Source organism: Doryrhamphus excisus, linkage group LG12 (assembly GCF_037039965.1).
Source record: "Doryrhamphus excisus strain RoL-2023G ecotype Guam linkage group LG12, RoL_Dexc_Guam_v1.1, whole genome shotgun sequence".
Lineage (NCBI taxonomy): Eukaryota > Metazoa > Chordata > Actinopteri > Syngnathiformes > Syngnathidae > Doryrhamphus > Doryrhamphus excisus.
Genome location: NC_136368.1, coordinates 14021593 through 14041450, shown reverse-complemented (window position 1 = coordinate 14041450; position 19858 = coordinate 14021593). Strand labels below are relative to the sequence as shown.

Genomic DNA, 19858 nt, shown 5'->3' with positions numbered 1-19858 from the left:
ATCACCACAATCTGCATATCAGCAGTATTTTCTGCTGACTTATCCATCCACAGATATGGGGAAGGGCAAAGCCACCATTGCAGCCTAGGAAACAAACACAGAGGGAATAAATGTTTTTTTCTTCTTCATCAAAATGTATTCACTGCAAAATGACTGACGGGAGCCTAAAAGATGTATGGAGGACAGGATGAATAGCCGACGAAATATAAATTCCAAACTAAACTACTTATCGGAGCACAGTGTGGGACTGTTAAAAAACCCTCAGCATACATTTGCACAAGTAGGCACATTTTTACACATGAACACAAGACTGGTGCATACTTGTTACCTAACTATAGATTTTAAGTATTTTGTTAAAAAATACTTAGTACTTAATACTAGTTTATGCATTTTTATGAACTTTTTTGTCAGGAGGAACGGTGGGTGGTTAGCATGATGGCCTCACAGTTAGGAAACTGGGTTCGAATCTGTGTGGAGTTTGTATGTTTTCCCTGTGCATGCTTTGGTTTTCTGTGGGTACTCTGAACTCTGAACCAACACCCCAGTTACTTTGACATTTTGTGATTTTTTATTAGTTAGCCACCCATCTATTATTAGTTCTATGTGAAGTATTTCCATAATGCCTCATATTAACTCACTAGCAAGATCTCAGTGTATAGACTGGTCATATATCTCATCTCTCTCATCTCATATTACCTACATACTGTATTGTATATAACTCTGGGAAAAACTGTTGATTTTGTTAATACTTGGGTTGTTTTGTACAATTGTGCATGTGAGTGTAACCGTAGGTTAGTGAGCATGCTGTGGGTTTTGACTTTGCGGATTATTTTGGATTCTTTTTACTTACTTGCCTCCGAAAAATGTGTTGGTTGTTATCTTCTGGTGCTTAACGAAGGCGGTCGTATCTTTCCCCTCTCCTCTCCCTTATCTTTCCCGCTTTGCTTCCATGTCTCGTTTTAGTCCTGTTTCATGCTTATAAGGGTCTCTGTATGTAATGCTCTTTAAATCTAAATCATAGAATTGATCAACTGGTCTCAACATGCAAGTGACAAGATATTCTCCATGAGAAGCTTGGGTTTTGGGGGAACCTGACGGAACAGTCACCGCTGGGTGCATGATGGAGAGTTGTGGGAAGTGGATTTTGCCTTTCCGTGGAGGACATTGAAGGCATCTACCTATTCGGAACCTTGATAACAGGTCTGGTGGTGTTTGGATTATGCTCCAAAAGATTGCTGCAGCGGGACGTGCTGACCCGCCAATATTTCTTCACGGACACCTGTTATTTGTTTCCCTGTCTGGGCTCATCCACGGACGTCTCCATGGCAACTGCTGTGTCATCGCTATGACACCCTGCAAAATGAGGCTCCAAGATTGGGCACCTGTCAGTGGGAATTTCCTCAGGCCACCCACCACACATCCAAAAACACACATATGCACATTTACACACACATCCCTTCCCTCATCCAACGCCTTCACCGCTATATCCGTCCGGTGAGGCCGTGACAGTGACCACAGCTAATTGGCTGCATGGGGCTGTAGCTGGCAGCTGACCACACTGGGAACTCACCTTCCCTTTCTCCTTCGTGGAAATAATAAGCATCTCTCTACCTCTCTCTCAAAAACTGGCGAGGAATAATTGCATTGTTTGTTCTATGAACATTCTATGTCACATTCATGCAAGTGCATGTGATTGCAATGGTGCCAGGCCCCGGCCCACATCTTCCTATAATGCCAAAAGGAGGGCAAGTGTACTGAAATTGAGCGCAGATCACAGTGCTTATACTAACTGAATGTGACATGTAATTCTCTGTTCAAATGCTTGGGGGCGGTGTTTTACACAGGGTAAAAAAAAAAACTCTTATTGACCTATTAGCTTGTTTCCTTTCTTGCAAGTCAACAATAATCAACGAGATGTGGAGTGTGGTTGGAGTTGGACCTAGTTGTTGTGTTACGATTTCAGACAAGACAAGACTATTTTAACATTACTTTTAAGAAAACTATCATGACAAAATATAGGATTGGACAAACAGACTTATGTCACAAAATAATGCAGGTACATTTTGAAATGTTTTACAACTTTGCATGCATCAAAACAGAGGTTAGAGGCATTTGTCCCAGAAGGTCAGACTGTAACTGAAACGGATGTTAGTCATGCTCTTCAATTTAAGCTCCAACTTGAACTTTTCCTAATTGCCAGCAGCATTAAATGCATCATCAAAAACAGTTAAAAGAACCTTAAAAACTGTGTTCACCCCCTGAAAAAAAAAGCCTGAAATCAGCCCTTAAAGAATAAGTCCATGCATTTACATTTTTGGACTTTACATACTCTTGATAGTACTTAAATGGGACACCAGTGCCCTCTAAAGGCAAACAAACAACAAAAGTACATAATTTCTCTCTATTTTGTGTTTATGTATTACAATTATATCAGGTATGTTTGTTGAATATTTATACTCAAAACCACAGAAATAAAATACTTTCAATGTTGACATGTTTACAATCACCCAATGAAATTGACTTTAATAGAAGGAAATCCTTTGAATTTTTGAATGGGAATTGTTCTGCACATATGCAATAAGTATATTCGTCATAAAATACATAATTTGTACATCATCCAAATAAAATATCTCACAATTCATTAATTGATCATTTAATATGTTCACATTTTAATAATTTCATATTTAATTTGCCACACAAAAACCTCCATAATTTATGCTTTTTAAATATATTTAACAGGAACTTTTATAATTTTTTGGGGCTTATTTATTGATTTAATTGGTCTTTTATTAAAAATATATTCGCAGAAATCTGTAATGAATGGCTTATATTGCAGTTCAACCACTCAGAACATTGACCCTGCCTGTGACGAGTGACGAGTGACTGTCAATAAAACAAAAACAATAAATAAGCTGGGAAATAAAAATAGTGGGCGGCACGGTGGACGTTGTTTGTCTATATGTGCCCTGTGATTGGCTGGCGACCAGTCTAGGGTGTACCCTGCCTCTCGCCCAAGGACAGCTGGGATAGGCTGCAGCACTCCCACGACCCTCGTGAGGAAAAAGCGGTAGAAAATGAGTGAATGAATAAAAATAGTGCTATAGAAAATCCACACATTAAATAATTTAAAAATGCCATAAATTATAATAAGTAGTTTTTTCCCAAACACGAGTGCAAATATATGTACATATATATCTAAAAAAAATAAAACAACCTTACTATTTCCTTCTACTGTAGATGTGGAAGTCATTGTGGCAATTAACATGTTTCCTTCACAACAACACAGCTAAAAAAAATACAAATTAATACATAGAAAACACATCCCGTAGATACCTTGACGTCTCTGTGGATGACGTTGTTGTCGTGGCAGTAGCGTAGTGCCTCCAGGATCTGTCTCATGTAGTGACTAAATTAAAAGGAACACAAACATATGTACGGGAAAATCGAAATGAAATTGCCGCTGGGCTCCACTGTGGCCATCATGTAAACATTAATCGTATAGGCAATGTTTTCAGTCATATTTTATGTGTAAACAGAAGTTAACCACTGTGAATTGTAAAGACGACTTCTTATTATATTATTACTATAACTATCATCTTTGTCAGCCATATTGTACTAAGCAGCCAGGACAGAAACATGCGTTAAGCTGTCAAATGTCACACTAAGTTGCATGTGATCTCATACACAGATAATTAGATGCTAGATTGAGCTCACCTGGCCACTGCTTCGCTGTAGACAAAGCCAGCGTCAGCCCTCTTCACGATCTCAAAGCACAGGTCTGCTCCATCCATGCTGACACACACACACACACACAAACACACTTTTAGATACAGTATTGCTTCTTCATAAGGAGACCTGCAGCTTACAAGGAAGCTACCACTAGAGGTCCCCATTTTCATCACTTTCATCGTTAAAGTGTTATATGATTTCTGCTGAGTTTTCACATGGGTTGGGAAACAGGAAGAATTCATTTACTTTTTACTTTAGTCTTTTTTTATTTACTTCCCCTCATCCCTATAGAAAAATATGTCCTGCAGAATTCCAAAAGATAAAATACACGCGGCCCGTGGGCCAAATGTGGCCCGCAGGACACTAGTTTGAGGCCCCCGCCTTGATATGAAAGTTTAATGTTAGTGCGGCCCGCGCAAGTTTGATATGGATGCTGTATGGTATCATGTACCCAGAAAAAATTATTACGTTTGATTAATGTTCATGTTAAAGGTTAAATAACTGTTAATCGTTATCCTCCCTATCCGTGTGGAAGTGGTAAGTTTTTGGCTATTTAAGTTTAAAGGAAATAACTTGAAGGCTACCGTTTAGGTCGCTAGCTCTCTAGTTTGCGAGTTAGCATGTGTCTCAAGACCCTGCAGTTGCGCAATATGTTGTAAATAAAAAGAGTATAAATGTGACTATAGTCGTGTTTTGTCATGTCTACAGGGCTCTAATAATGCTTTGTTCATTTTAATCTGAAAAAAATAATTTGTCTACCCACCAACTATATGTGGTTTCTTAAGTTTTAAAGATAAAATACAAGAGCATCCCATCCATCCTTTTTCTATGCCGCTTATCGTCACGAGGGTCGTGGGTATGCTGGAGCCTATCCCAGCTGACTTTGGCCAAGAGGCGGGGTACACCCTGGACTGGTCGCCAGCCAATCACAGGACACATATAGACAAACAACCATTCACACTCACATTCAATGCCAATTAACCATGATGGATGGATGGAATATGTAATATTAAAAAATATACTAAATATTTTTGACATAATACTATATTTAATATTTATTTGGATCCAAATTGAAATGACACAAAATGACATTATATTGTAAATGAACTCATTTGAAAAAACTCTTTAGATAAATATGATGATGGAACTACAGCAACATCCAGTGACAGTGTCTCAAAACCTTTGCTTGGTGCTGTACAACAGTATGGATCAATTTACAGAACATTACATTTATCCACTATTATAATTATGTGGCCAGCCAGTTTAGTTACAGCATCTGCTTTTTCCTGAAGGAGGAAGTGCTCATGAAGATCATCTCCTGATATACTACCTGCTTGGGCGCTACATAGGGAAGAACTACGAACCAAGACAAGCCAAATCAGATGGACCAAAGACTGTAGAAAGACATGCACTAAGAATGAACTGCTTGGTGATAAGAGAATTAAAGATGAAGCTGTGGTGGTTCAGTGAATGGAAGCTTGAGGTGTCTGCCGGAGTGAAATCTTAATCTCATCTCCTTTCCATACTTCTTGTTTCTCAGCCTACCCCCACCACAGCCTGCTAACAAGAATTGTCCTATCAGCAGCGATTATATGGGGGGGAAAAAAACCCCACCGCAGGGCTCGCTTTCTCTGTCGTGTTATTGCCGCAATCTCCCTTTTGCGTCCTCCTCCACCATCATCATCATCATCATCATCATCATCATCATCATCATCATCACTCCCCGTCGTGTATGAATGATCAGAGTGTTTTTGACTCACAATTCAAAGACCATGTAGAGCATCCCGTCTGAGCTGTAGGTCTCCAGGAGCTCCACAATGTGAGGGTGTTTGAGCATGTGGCAGATGCTGGCCTCCCTCTTCAGGTCTAAAAAAGAAAAAGGAATTTTTAGGATTTCAATATGTATAATTATAATATGATCACCAAATTCAGTTTTCTATACACATGATTAGTAGGTTTGTAACAGTCAAAACAGATTTTTCACTATGGTACCAGTGTTTTCCACAGGCACTGGGCCATAATGACTATAATGAAAACAATTTAATACCCATTTCACATCCATACTGACAAAAACAGTACTAACAACATGACGGGAAAATCAGAGAGAGGAAAATACATTAGGGAGCAACATTTATTTAAATGTTGATTTGTTGTAAAGAGTACAAGAAACCTCATACATATTACTTCATTCCTTTTGCTGTATTTTTCCCAATTTTGCTGTTTTTGTTGAATTTTATTCTGACATTGTGCAGTGGACCTGAGCCAAGGAAAAAAGAGACAGTGGCTACAAATGGCCCTGCCCCACAGTTTGGACACACATTTTTTTAATACCAAGGCCACTTTTTGGTTTATGTCATAAGAAATGTGCAACATTATCTGATTTTCAAACCTTATTTTAAACAGAAAATTAAGTTATTGACTTAGGGGGGTATGTAGGCAGTCTGGAAATGATGAGGCAAGGCCAACTCTCGCCATAGCATGTAACAGTGTAACTTTTTTCAGTGATGCAGGGGTCTCAAACACGCGGCCCGCGGGCCAAATGTGATCCACAGGACACTAGTTTGAGGCCCCCGCCTTGATATGAAAGTTTAATGTTAGTGCGGCCCGCGCAAGTCTGATATGGATGCTGTATGGTATCATGTACCCAGAAAAAATTATTACGTTTGATTAATGTTCATGTTAAAGGTTAAATAACTGTTAATAATTATCCTCCCTATCCGTGTGGAAGTGGTAAGTTTTTGGCTATTTAAGTTTAAAGGAAATAACTTGAAGGCTACTGTTGAGGTCGCTAGCTCTCTAGATTGCAAGTTAGCATGTGTCTCAAGACGCTGCAGTTGCGCAATATGTTGTAAATAAAAAGAGTATAAATGTGACTATAGTCGTGTTTTGTCATGTCTACAGGGCTCTAATAATGCTTTGGTAATTTTAATCTGAAAAAAATAATTTGTCTACCCACCAACTATATGTGGTTTCTCAAGTTTTTATTATTTGGTCTTTTATTATTATTATTATTATATTTATTTATTACTGATCGATTGATTTTCTTTATTCTTGATTTGTTTATTTATTTTTCATCTTATTTTGTGCAGAAAAATAAAAATTAAGATTTTTGAGAACAGTGGAATGTTTTATCAGAGCTTTTATTGTAGAAAATCGGAACCAAAGCACTGAAAAAGTTTGTATATCTTTCTGTTTTTAATAAATGCGTTTTTTTTTTGTTGGGAAAACCTGATGCGGCCCAGCCTTGCCCAGACCCTAGCTCCAGTGGCCCCCAGGTAAATTGAGTTTGAGACCCCTGCTGTAATGGTTTCGGGGGAAGCCCTCGTGGGTCTCATGTTTGGCCTCACAATCAGGAGATCATGGGTTCATATCGCTGAACATCTTGGTGTGAAGTCTGCATGTTCTCTCTTTTGCATGTGTGGGTTCTCCCCAGGTACTCCAAAAATACGCATGCTACAATAACTGGTTATGTTAACTGAATGTGAGTGTGAATGGTTGTTTGTTTATGAGTGCTTCACAATAAGGTACAAAAAATTACAGTAAACCACGACTCATTAGTTCCTCAGTAACTACTGTAAATACTGTATATATGACTTACTTCCTCAGTAACTACTTTACTTATTAAGAAGATAAGATAAGAAGGACGTGTTGCTGTTGTGAGTGTGGATGCCGAGGTAGAGCTGCATTCAACTGCGTTGGAATTAGGAACCACAGCTGTTGTCAATACAACTTAAAAAGAGCATCAGTGTTTATGTGACTCGCGGCAGTGGCTCAGGAGGTAAAACAGATCATCCAGAACCCGGAAGATTGGTGGTTCGATCCCGGCATCCTCCATCCCAGTCACACAAGACACTTCACCCAATTTGCCTCCGGCTTGCCCACACTGATGTGCGAATGAATGTTTGGCCGTAGGTGAGAATTGTCAGCCATCTGTGTCTACAGATGTAGGTTACCTCCATCATTGTGACTGAGGAGTGAATGAATAAGAGGTGAAGTGCTTCTGGTACCTTAAGGCCTGGAAACACACAGACATGGACCCAGTCTCTCTCACACAGAAAGCAAACGCCAACTTCCCTCTTGCTTGCCGACACCCCACGTCACTCACCATGCATCGCCTTTTAAAGGCACACACTCAAAGTCACAGACATCACAGTATGTTGTGTAAACCTCACAAAAGCCCCTGGCTTCGGCTCATTGCATAGCACTGCTCGACTTAATGCTCAATCAGTGTGGATGTGTGAATACTGGATTGAGGGGCAAGGTGCATGGCTGAGCCACATACGAGGTGTGTTAAGAGGAGTTATGATCCAGTTATGATCTGTCTTTGGGCGAGAGGCGGGGTACACCCTGCAAATCACAGGGCACATATAGACAAACAACCATTCACACTCACATTCATACCTATGAACAATTTGGAGTCACCAATTAACCTAGCATGTTTTTGGAATGTGGGAGGAAACCGGAGTACCCGGAGAAAACCCACGCATGCATGGGGAGAACATGCAAACTCCACACAGAGATGGCCGAGGGTGGAATCGAACCCTGGTCCTCTCAGCTGTGAGGTCTGCGCGCTAACCATTCGACCATGAGAGAGGGTCAAACACTCCAAATAAAATACAAACAAAACAAACAACATAAACATAAACAAATACAGTACAGCTTTGTCTAGAAGGAGTCATGGCTAGAGACAGTGCCAGAGCTTGAAAATCCTTATCCATTAAATTGTTAAATTGTCATGTCTGGGAACACTTCCCGGTGAAATACATTAATGGACAAATCCAAGTGATAAAGACAAAAACAGTGTGCCACCATTTTTTTTTTGTAGTCACACGCCACCGCCCTGTCAAAGCCTCTTCCTGCTGGAAAATGTTGAATGAATTGATTTGCGAGACAGCGTCCTCTGCTGCATTCATAACTGCAGCCCTCTTTTCCCCCTGCAGATAATGCCAGTTGGATAATAATAAATTATTCATAATTTAAAGCACCCCCCTTTCATTGTGCAAGTGCAGGATTCTAACATAAACTGACTTGTGGGCTCCTTGGGTATGAAACTACAGTTAAAAAATAAAAAAACATTGCTGTGCCTCCCCTGAAGCATTCTGATACATAATATTTATTTTCCACATGACTGTAAATATGCGTAAACTACGGTAAATAGGCATGCAGTTACTTTATGAGGTGTTTTTTTCACATGACTGCATATAAGTGTACTTCCTGTGTCATTTATAGTGGCATTGTGAGCAATTATTATTGTTTGGCCACTCTGTGCCTGTCTCATTAGCAAAGATAAATAGCGGCAGGAAGACACAGCTCGCCATTTAGGATGGCAAATGTAAGCGACGGCGGCTCATGACAAATAACGTGAAACCCAAAGTGTGATACAAGGCATCCATTAAAAGTGTCGTCTCACGCTTTTTATGTCTGATTAAATGTAGAGCTGACCAAACGAGGAAGTGACTCTACTGGTGATTGGCCAAATTGACATTAAAAGTTAAAAAAAAATCCTGGACTGTCTAGCCTAGCAATGCACACACTGTGCAGAGATTAGAGTGAGGGAAGTGGGTCAAAGTGTTCGTGTCTTGGCAATGGATTGGCCAGCGTGTGCCTCACATGCACACAAATGCACGGACATGCATGGACATGCACGCACGCAGGCGAGCATACACACCAGCCTGCGTCTGTGCAGCTTGTCCAAAGGTCTATCTGACGAATAGGTCAGCTCTCAAGAGGGCATGAGAGAGAAAAGCTAGCCAGAGAATGAGCAAAATTCATCCTGTTCCATCACCTCCTCACTTCCTTCTCCTCGTGAAGTTCCCTTATCCTTTCACACACTACCTTTTTTTTTTTTAAGTCGTTCTTTCTCCCCTCATCCTATTCACCTTACTTGTCTGTCACCTCCTCTTCTTCCAGAGTCACAGAAGACAACACGGCGCTAGTATGTGTGTGTATGCTCCTGTTGTGACATCTTGTCCACACCATCTGCACAAGCTGTGACGCCACACACACGCCGAACACACGCTTACACAGGTTTTTGGGATGCGGCAATGAACGGCAAAAAAAAACTTCTAAAGTGACGAAACTGTAGAAAGTAGACTTGGATGTGCTTTTGAGTAATAAGTGTACAAGCCGGTACAGCATATTATCACATACTACAGTAATAATTGGTCCTGTACCCTAGAAACCGCCCATGAATGATACGGGAAAAGGCCGAAATGATACTGTGTCAAAGCCCAGGGCAGTGATACTGATAAAATATAGAGTTTAACCATGTCCAGTATCAGCCCCTGTAGCTGTCCACTCAGAGCGCGGTGCTCTGGTATCGTGCCCGTGAAACAACCAATCAGAGAACAGTGCACGAGTGCTTAGTGCCTAGTGCTTCTCCAGCCACCAAAAAACCCAAACTTGATTAATGGAACTTTAATTGTCAGACATTGATAAGATAAGACTGTTGATAAAATATTATTGTTGAAATATTTTTGCAATTATTGTGTTTACACTGTTTAGATATAATACATGTAATAAACTGAACATTTTCTGGAAACAAAATGGTCTTTTGATTAAATAGTACGTGATAATAAGCTCATGATTAAATAGTACGTGATAATAAGATCATCACATGGTTTGTCTGGTATCAGGCCCAGTATCATGCCCCCAAGTGTCAGTATCAGCCCGAGAACAAAGGTCGATACTGGCATGATACTGGCATGTGATAACCTATAATTAGCATGCATGAGTGTTGCCGGCATTGGAGAGCTGTGGTTCATTGAGGGGCAAGATAAATTCCAACATGTACTGTGACACTGTGAAGCACAGTAAAGTATATTGGAGTATATTTTCTCCTCAATGAAGGATAGTTCTCGAGCAGTAGTATTTAGACTCACTTTCGATAGATAGTAAATCCATACTGCTTTACCCCAACTCCTCTGAAGTATATCCAAGTTTACTTTCTGTAGTATTATGCCTGAAAATGTAATAAAATGCTTGCTGAAATGTGAGGGGTTTACTCATTTTTGTCAGATACTGTATGTACAGTTGGTTGAACGCCGTCGAGTGGTTAGCGTGCAGGCCACACAGCTAGGAGACCCAAGTTCGATCCCACCCTCAGGCATCTCTGTGTGGAGTTTGCATGTTCTCCCTGTGCGTGGGTGGGTTTTCTACGGGTACTCCGGTTTGCTCCCACATTCCAAAAACATGCTATGTTAATTGGTGACTCCAAATGTGTGAATGTGGTGGGAATGATTAGTTGTCTATATGTGCCCTGTGATTGGCTGGCGACTAGTCATGGGGTGTATCCCGCCTCTCACCCAAAGACAGCTGGGATAGGCTTCAGCATGGCCGCTACCCTCGTAAGGATAAGCGGTAGAAGATGAATGAATGAATGAATGAATGTGCTGTTCTCTAATGTCAAGAGGACGGCCATAGAAGCACAAAGCGAGCTGTGTTCCCCAACAAATCAATCACCGGTATTGGTATAGTCAATCACACATTGAAATCCATTGTCACGTTTCATTAATCACAACTCCTCCCTCGCAAACCCTTGGTCCATTCATCTCCTTTTACAGCTTTCCATTTTGCGTCACTGAGCCACTGTCGTACTATTGATCCGTCCAAATCTCTCTCCTTTTCCTGTTCCTGCACACATTAGTCTCCTTGACTGTCTCACTCCATCATTATCATGTTTTAGCGTAATAAAAACAAACGAGACAAAGCTGTACCTTAGCATCATTTGTTACGCGTGTAGGTGTGTGTGTGTGTGTGAGATTGTTTCTAATGTGGCAAACTTGTCACCATCTTCCTGCATATTCTTTTCACTCCACTTAGCTCCTCCATTAACCTTCTTCTCCATTAGGAAACAATTAAAGTAAAGCCTTTATTTCCAGAGGGGAACCTTCAGGTTGTGCGGTAAAGTGTCTATCAACATGGCACAGATTGTTATTGCTAATTTTATGACACTATGATTGTCTTAAAGCACACATGTCGTTTCCATGGTGACCCCACATCACCTGTTAGAGAAGGAGCTTGTTTTTTTGATTGGTCCTCACAATAAATTAAAATCATAAAGTCATTATTGTATAATTTAAAATAATTTTATATTTTATAATTATATTTTATTATATTTTAGAATTTATTTATATTAAAATTATAATTTTTAAAATTATTATAAAAGTCATTACTAATGAAATACATTATTAGATAGTAAGCTGTGTCAGTTATAGCGTAGACATTCAGATAGCGTAGTATATACTGACATATATTGGATAGGTTTTAGCAGCTTTAATGCATCATTTTCTATGCATGGCCCTCAGTGGAAAAAGTTTATGCACTTCCATATTAGAGGTCTATAATTTTTTGATGGACTATGTGTTGTAATGTGTCGGTACTAATTTCAATGCAAATGAGATAGGGCATTTCTAAGTGACCACAGTGTTAAAGATATGATGTCATAAAAGAGACAAATTCTGTTATTAGCAGATATATACTCTATATGATGTATGCTTGCATAAACCACAGTGGTTTATTAGTAAGTGACAGTGCACCAAAACACATAACAGACTAAAGAACTACAATCATATGAGTAAAACTACTCATCTGACACCATGGAGAAGGGATTTTGTAGAAATAGACAGAATGAAATATTACAGAGATAGCTGGAAATTCATGAATATAGACGAGCATAATCAATTGTTTACGATGCTGCATATGTAGCATGGAAGTTGTTCAACAAAATAATCAGGCTCTAAAGATAAATAGGGATGTCTTTTTGCTCGGTTTCCAATTTTGGAAGCATTACAGAATTAAAGATAAACCGAATGCGACAAAAACTTTCAACTGGCCCTTCAAGCCGAACCTTGTTCTTCATGCTCGATGTGCCTTAAATGCTCTACACTTCCAGCAATTTAAGTGGGCCCAAAAATAACGAGGTAAGCAGAAAACCTTTCTTTCGAAAGAACTAATTTCTGCCTCTATTACATGAGGCAGATTGCTGGAACTGACGAGAAAAGAAAGCCAAAAACGTAACAAATTTTGCCTTATTTAATTGCAATAATTAAATTTATCCGGGAGTGAAACAGTTCTATTGGGACAACCCTAATGATAAGATCATTAGCAGTTATCATCGATTTGATTGACACCTACTTTGAAGCTGTCATTGTGGAGGGTGAGTGTATGTGCGTATGGGAAAACAGATATTTGCAACAAAATGTCATAAAATGAATCAGCTCTCAGTGTCTCAGCCTGGCACTGATTGTTGTTTTTTTAATTAATTTGATGCCTGTGTCCCCCCACACGCTGTTACTGTAAATAATAATTAAGCCCCTGAAGGCCAATTGCTCATATAGGAAAGGTACACAGGAAAATCCTTCATATTTAGTCTTATTTATGGGGCTCCTGCAGTCTTACCTTCCGTGCTGAGTCCAGGACTTGAAGTGAACTGGGCTACATCCACAATCTTGACAGCAAACTGCTGCCCCGTCTCTCGGTTGATGCATCTCCTCACAACACTGAAGGGACCCCTAAAAAAGACATTGAGGAAGAACGTTATTACACACATCCAACAACAGCAGTCATTTTATCTCCATGCACAGGCCAACTGAATACACCATAACTGCCCTTATGCTGGACGAGGCATTAATTGCATGCTGGCAATAACAGGAGAAAGGCTGTTAGTCCCTAAACGTGAGAACTATATATATATATATATATATATATATATATATATATATATATAGCAGTTAGCTACTTATTGCTATTACAGTATTGATTCTGCATTATACAAGTAAGTAAATGACCATGTGGTCAAAGAGAGCTATGTTTTTCTTTCCATTTTCTCATGCACTCTACATCATTATTCAAGTTCGAAAAGCAATATATATAACACTTGCTATATAACACTTGCTTTTCATCATTATTCAAGTTAGAAAAGCAATATATATATATAACACTTGCTATATAACACTTGCTTTTCTAACTTGAATAATGATGTAGAGTGCATGGAAAAAATGGAAAGAAAAACATAGCTCTCTTTGACCACATGGTCATTTACTTACTCGTATAATGCAGAATCAATACTGTAATAGCAAGTGTTATATAGCAAGTGTTATATATATTGCTTTTCTAACTTGAATAATGATGTAGAGTGCATGAGAAAATGGAAAGAAAAACATAGCTCTCTTTGACCACATGGTCATTTACTTACTCGTATAATGCAGAATCAATACTGTAATAGCAAGTGTAATAATAGAAATAGAAAAGCAAGTGTTATATAGCAAGTGTTATATATATTGCTTTTCTAACTTCAATAATGATGTAGAGTGCATGAGAAAATGGAAAAAAAAACATAGCTCTCTTTGACCACATGGTCATTTACTTACTCGTATAATGCAGAATCAATACTGTAATAGCAATAAGTAGCTAACTGCTTAGCCAGCATTATGCTGATGACTTCATTGTAAACAACAGTATGGCGAGTGTAACATGCTGAATGCAGACCTATATAAAATATGTGGTTGGGTGGTGTTTATGGTTTATACTCCTACTTTTATCCATGTATTAAGTCAATACAACGTATGGCCAAAATTCTCTTCCTATATTATGGAGCAGTGGTTCTCTGCTGACTCCAATAAGTAATAACCATACATACACATCACTGAGCTGCATAGACAAGCAGTGATCTTGTCTTTGTGTGCCTGTGTTTGAGCTAGGTTATCTTTGTGTAGAAATACAGAGCGCTTGAACAGATGGCAATCAAGCAAAAGCAGCTTAGCATCAGAAGGGTGAGGTAAAACAGCATCATGCCCAACTGAGACACATGCACACACACACACACACACACAAACACTACATATGTCATACGTTCGCAAGCCACTTCATTAGGTACACCTGCACAAAATGATGGATTCCAGTACTATTACACAGACATTCAAAGTTCTCATGTGCAAAAGTACATAATGAATTGTCTAGCTGGACCATTCCAATGCAAGTCCAGTGGGAAGACGCATTCCTTGGTTTCCTGGTCACGTGACCCGCAGTTGTTTTATGGGCTGCCTCGGAGTGCAGATAGATAATAAATTCCACATGAACCCAGCACACTCATTCACTCCTCAGACGGACTATTCATTAATCAACCACCTTTGCTTTTAACAGCAAGAAAGCCAGATTTACATAAATGGATGCTAAAAGCTGATCATTGATCGGTAATAGAAGTAAGGTTATACAAGTTGTTTATACACTTGCAAATTGGGTACATTTGGTCAAGACGGCACCTGCGGTGCTGAGTGAAAGGACTGTGTTTTGCTTGAGAAAAAGCCCTAAAAAGGTACAAATGGGTTTGATCGACCTGCAGTATGGTGACTTAAAAGAAAACTGCACATTTTTTTGTCCATCATCTACAATACTTATGTGACATGAACACGTCTTTCTCTTTACTGTGCATTCTAAAAGGATATATACACAGATGGTCTGCTGCTAAGAATGCATGTAACGAGAAACTAATTTCATACATAAAGCTCCAAAAAGTGCCAACATTGCTCCGTTTATATGTAATGCACCGTGTATATTAGCCAAGCAACAGTGACATTGTTATTATCATTAACATCAAACTAGTTACTGGTGTAGACTAGCGTTATTATGAATGTATCTGTTACTACATGGTCACAGCATGTATATATAAAACTATAAAAACCTTTTTAACAGCAGTCTTGGTGTTTTTTCCATGATGAGCAACAGCTTTAAAGGCTTTTTTCGGGTTTATTTACAAGTTGAAAATTCCGTACTTTTTGCAGACTTATTAAATACAATTTAATTGGTAAACTGATGATTAGTCAATTATCCAATTCAACTACGATGGTAATTATTCACTCATTCATTCATTTTCTACCGCTTATCCTCACGAGGGTCTCGGGCGTGCTGGAGCCTATCCCAGCTGTCTTCAGGCGACACGTGGGGTACTGGTCACCAGCCAATCACAGGGCTCATATAGACAAACAACCATTCACACTCACATTCATATCTATGGACAATTTGGAGTTGCCAATTAATTCATTCATTCATTTTCTACTGCTTTTTCCTCACGAGGGTCGCAGGGGTGCTGGAGCCTATCCCAGCTGTCTTCGGGTGAGAGGCGGGGTACACCCTGGACTGGTCGCCAGACAATCACAGGGCACATATAGACAAACAACCATTCACACTCACATTCATACCTATGGACAATTTGGAGTCACCAATTAATTGTTTTTTAATTTAAAAATAAATAAACAATAAATTAACAAATAAAAATAAATTAACAGCCAAAACCACTACCTGTTTTTGTTGGGTTTGTATTGATTTGGTCTGTTTTGGGCCTACTTGATGACTTGATTCATCAAAACAACAAGCTTCAGATTAATAGAAGAAAAACATTATTTGCAGGACTAGTTCTGTGGAAATAAATTATAAAATGAATAATGTGTTTTCATTATTCTGAATATTTATGCCATTATATTATGTTCTCTTTTTGTGTTTGGAAAGTATTAATAATTTATGGGCGTGTGCTCTAACCACAAAATATGGTAATATGAGGAGTATGTATATGATTTGGGTAATGGGAGGACAAAGCAGTCGGCCAACTATTTGCCTGGCATGCATATTACTGAATTTTGCTTTTTGCTGGTCAATCGCAACAAAAAAAAAAACATACTCTTCACTCACACAATTCTGCGCTGGTGGTGAGGAATTAGATGTGAACATGATTGGCTTAGGAAATCAGACTGGGATGGAGTCTCAGACGGCCAAAAGAGGCGGAAATGGGTATCTTGGGAAGAAATGGGTCTACATGGAGGAAGCTTTCTGGCTTTGACGAGTGTTCAGCTGCACACGGCATTAAAGCCATTAGCGCTCTGAATAGAAGTCAGCTGCTGATTCCTGCACTTTAGCCACCCGCGCTAAAATAACAGGAAGAGGCTGGGAGAAAGAAGAGGAAGAGCGTGAAAGTGAGAGTGAATGAGCGGCGCCTCATCTATCCAGTAGTCCTATTCAAACATTAAGAGAAGCGATATTCATCAATGGCGCAATACAGCATGTCTGCTGCTATTAAAAGGCTGGAATGGTTTCAGGTGGGTGCCTGTTAAACACTCAAAGAGCATGTAGCGTATATATTAGTCATGGACACCATCCCAATCTTAAAGATTCTACAATTTTACAGTCTACAATTCTGGGAAATGAGCCAAGGACAAATTGGTTACTGGTTTTGGTGCAAGCTTTACAATCTTTACAATACTTACAATTATAAATGTAATATATATTATTTATATTACCCAATATTATATATATACCCAAATTATATATGTAATATATTACAATATTTACAAAATATACAAGCTTTGAGACACAAAAAAGGCGTAGAATGGCTTAAGCTCAGATTCTTCCTACTCCCTTTCGGACATACTGAATTGTGAAACTGTAAACATGTGATGTACCGAATCTCATTTAGAAAATCCTCACAATTTGAATGGTCCAACGAGTGCAATCGGAATGTGGCTCTCAAAGTTTGCACACCCCAGCTATACTGTAGATCAGGGGTCTCAAACTCGCGACCTAGTTTGAGACGCTAGTTTGAGGCCCCCACCTTGATACCAAAGTTTAATGTTGAAATGACAGCTTAAAGCTGTGTGCACACCGGACACAATTAACATGATTTTGCCCCACCCATACTTTATTCTTAATTTGTTTATTTTTTTTAATCTTATTTTGTGTATAGAAAAATAAAAATTAAGATATTTGAGAACAGTGGAATGTTTTATCAGATATTTTGGTGTGGAAAACCGGAACCAAAGTACTGAAAGTGTAGGGTATATCAGAAGCAAAAGCATTGAAGATAGTTTTTTATTGATTTTTTTTTCCAGTTTTTAATAAATGAATTTTGTTGTTTTTTTTTGAAAACCTGATCCGGCCCGGCTTCACCCAGAACCTAGCTGTGTCATATACGAGTTAAACAAGGCTTATGTATCTGTGTGCTCATTGATTAGTCTTTGCTGGCTTCCGATAACATTTATATCATGTTAGCGATTCATGACGTAAACTGTATTGTGTATTACTGAACAATTCATTTCCCATTTATTGGTTTTGCAAATCAAAGCATCAAAAAATCATAAAATTCAGGTTTCATTCATTCATTCATTCACTACCGCTTTTTCCTCCCGAGGGTTGCGGGGGGTGCTGGAGCCTACCCCAGCTGTCTTTGGGCGAGAGGCGGGGTACACCCAGGACTGGTCGCCAGCCAATCACAGGGCACATATAGACAACAACCATTCACACTCACATTCATACCTATGGACAATTTGGAGTCACCAATTAACCTGTTTTTGGAATGTGGGAGGAAAGAGAGATGGCCGAGGGTGGAATTGAACCCCGGTCTCCTAGCTGTGAGGTCTGCACGCTAAACACTCGACAACCGTGCCGCACAAAATTCAGGTTTGTGTCAAATAATTAAAAAAAAAAGTTGACTTTTTGTTCTAAATAGGTTGAACCTTGATTTCCAACCTTGATGTTTTCAGTTAAGTGCTCTCAGTAGGTTTGCCATTAAATTAACAATTTTGCGATGTTCTCCGTTCTTGTTCTGCTGGTTGTTGAAAAAGTGAAATAAATATGTTAATCAATAAGTCCTAAAAATGGTTATTTGTCATTATAAAAACAACATTTGCACCACCACAGCTAGGAAGAATCCTAGTAGAAACCCTGCAAGGTTTTGTAGAATTTGATATATATGTTTGTTGTTTTTTTTGCATAATCATATGGTGAAGAGAACAATACCATTGGTGTTTAAGTTCTATTGGAGTCCACAGAATAGTCTTCTGTATCAATCGCTGTAATTTTCACACAACCCTGAGTGGGTTGTGTTTTTATGACAGCACTAATTAGGTGGGAATGTTCACATTAAACTGGAGCAGCACCTCGGAGTTAAAGTGTTAATTGAATGACCGGTCTGGCAGCATGAAAAAGGTAAGCATAAAGTGCCTTTAACTTGCTCAGTTCATGATCATAAGCTCTAAAAGGACTGTGCTCCATGAACTGCACCTGACCCTTACAAGTGGTGACCTACGACCTTGCATGCGTCTAGCCGATTCAACCATGTGACAAAAGGAGCTCTATGGATTTTCTACACTCCGACGTCAGGGCAACTGCTGGGGAATTTACTTAGGAATGAAAAAGAAAGATGCCTTCTATCGCTAGTGCCGTGTGTGTATTGGCGTAGTAAAAAGGTGATTTGCGGCCGCCGTGCGTTTCTCAACTCTGCCGCGCATCAATCACACTGCATCTCATTCGGTAAATGTCAACGGCGTTTTACGACATGCGAAGTCGCCCACACACGAGTTGGCCACATTACTCATGAGATGCCCGGATGGCCACGGTACCTAAATACGTACGATCTTTCAACAAGCTGCTTCCTGCCAGGATTAGAAAATACAACCATTTAATATGTGCATTTATTGGGGACAACACCTTTAATGAGGTCCAATACAAGATCCTAATAATACTTGTCAGGACGAAAAGGTACTACAGCCGATACTTTATGCTATACTGGATGTTCATTGGAGTGGATAACAATTTTGCCTCCTTAATTCTTCTCTTCCATTTTTGTTATTTGTTAGTGTTTAGGGTTGTCATAAGAACCGACACTTTGATACTTATAGGTTATCACATGGTTTGTCTGTTATCAGGCCAGGTATCATGCCCCCAAGTGTCAGTATCATACTGGCACGCGGTAAATAAAACTTGTTATCACATACTACAGTATGTGATAAAACTTGTTATCACATACTACAGTATTAATTGGCCCTGTACCCTAGAAACCGCCCATGAATGATACGGGAAAAGGCCGAAATGATACTGTGTCAAAGCCCAGGGCAGTGATACTGATAAAATATAGAGTTTAACCATGTCCAGTATCAGCCCCCGTAGCTGTCCACTCAGCGCGTGCTGCTCTGGTATCGTGCCTGTGATACAAACAATCAGAGAACAGCACACGAGCGTGAACACACAGCGTTTGTTTTGCTGCCGTCTGTGCTCTGTCAACATGTCAGCGGTTGACACTCCCGGCGAAAGACAAATAGAGAAAATAGCAAACAGAATATTAGAAATGGAATGTTTTATCACC

General features: G+C 39.4%; 1 protein-coding gene across 17 annotated transcripts in view; it reads right to left on the bottom strand.

The window, feature by feature from the left end:
• The window catches only part of caska (calcium/calmodulin-dependent serine protein kinase a), a 95832-nt gene that overhangs the window by 28329 nt on the left and 47645 nt on the right, over positions 1-19858 (bottom strand). For all 17 annotated transcript variants that reach the window (XM_058082878.2, XM_058082879.2, XM_058082887.2 and 14 more), the window contains exons 2-5: positions 13129-13241; positions 5490-5595; positions 3715-3792; positions 3334-3406 (exon numbers count right to left, since the gene is read on the bottom strand). In XM_058082878.2, the coding sequence (XP_057938861.1) occupies positions 3334-3406; positions 3715-3792; positions 5490-5595; positions 13129-13241 (370 nt within the window). The remainder of the gene's footprint in view (positions 1-3333; positions 3407-3714; positions 3793-5489; positions 5596-13128; positions 13242-19858) is intronic.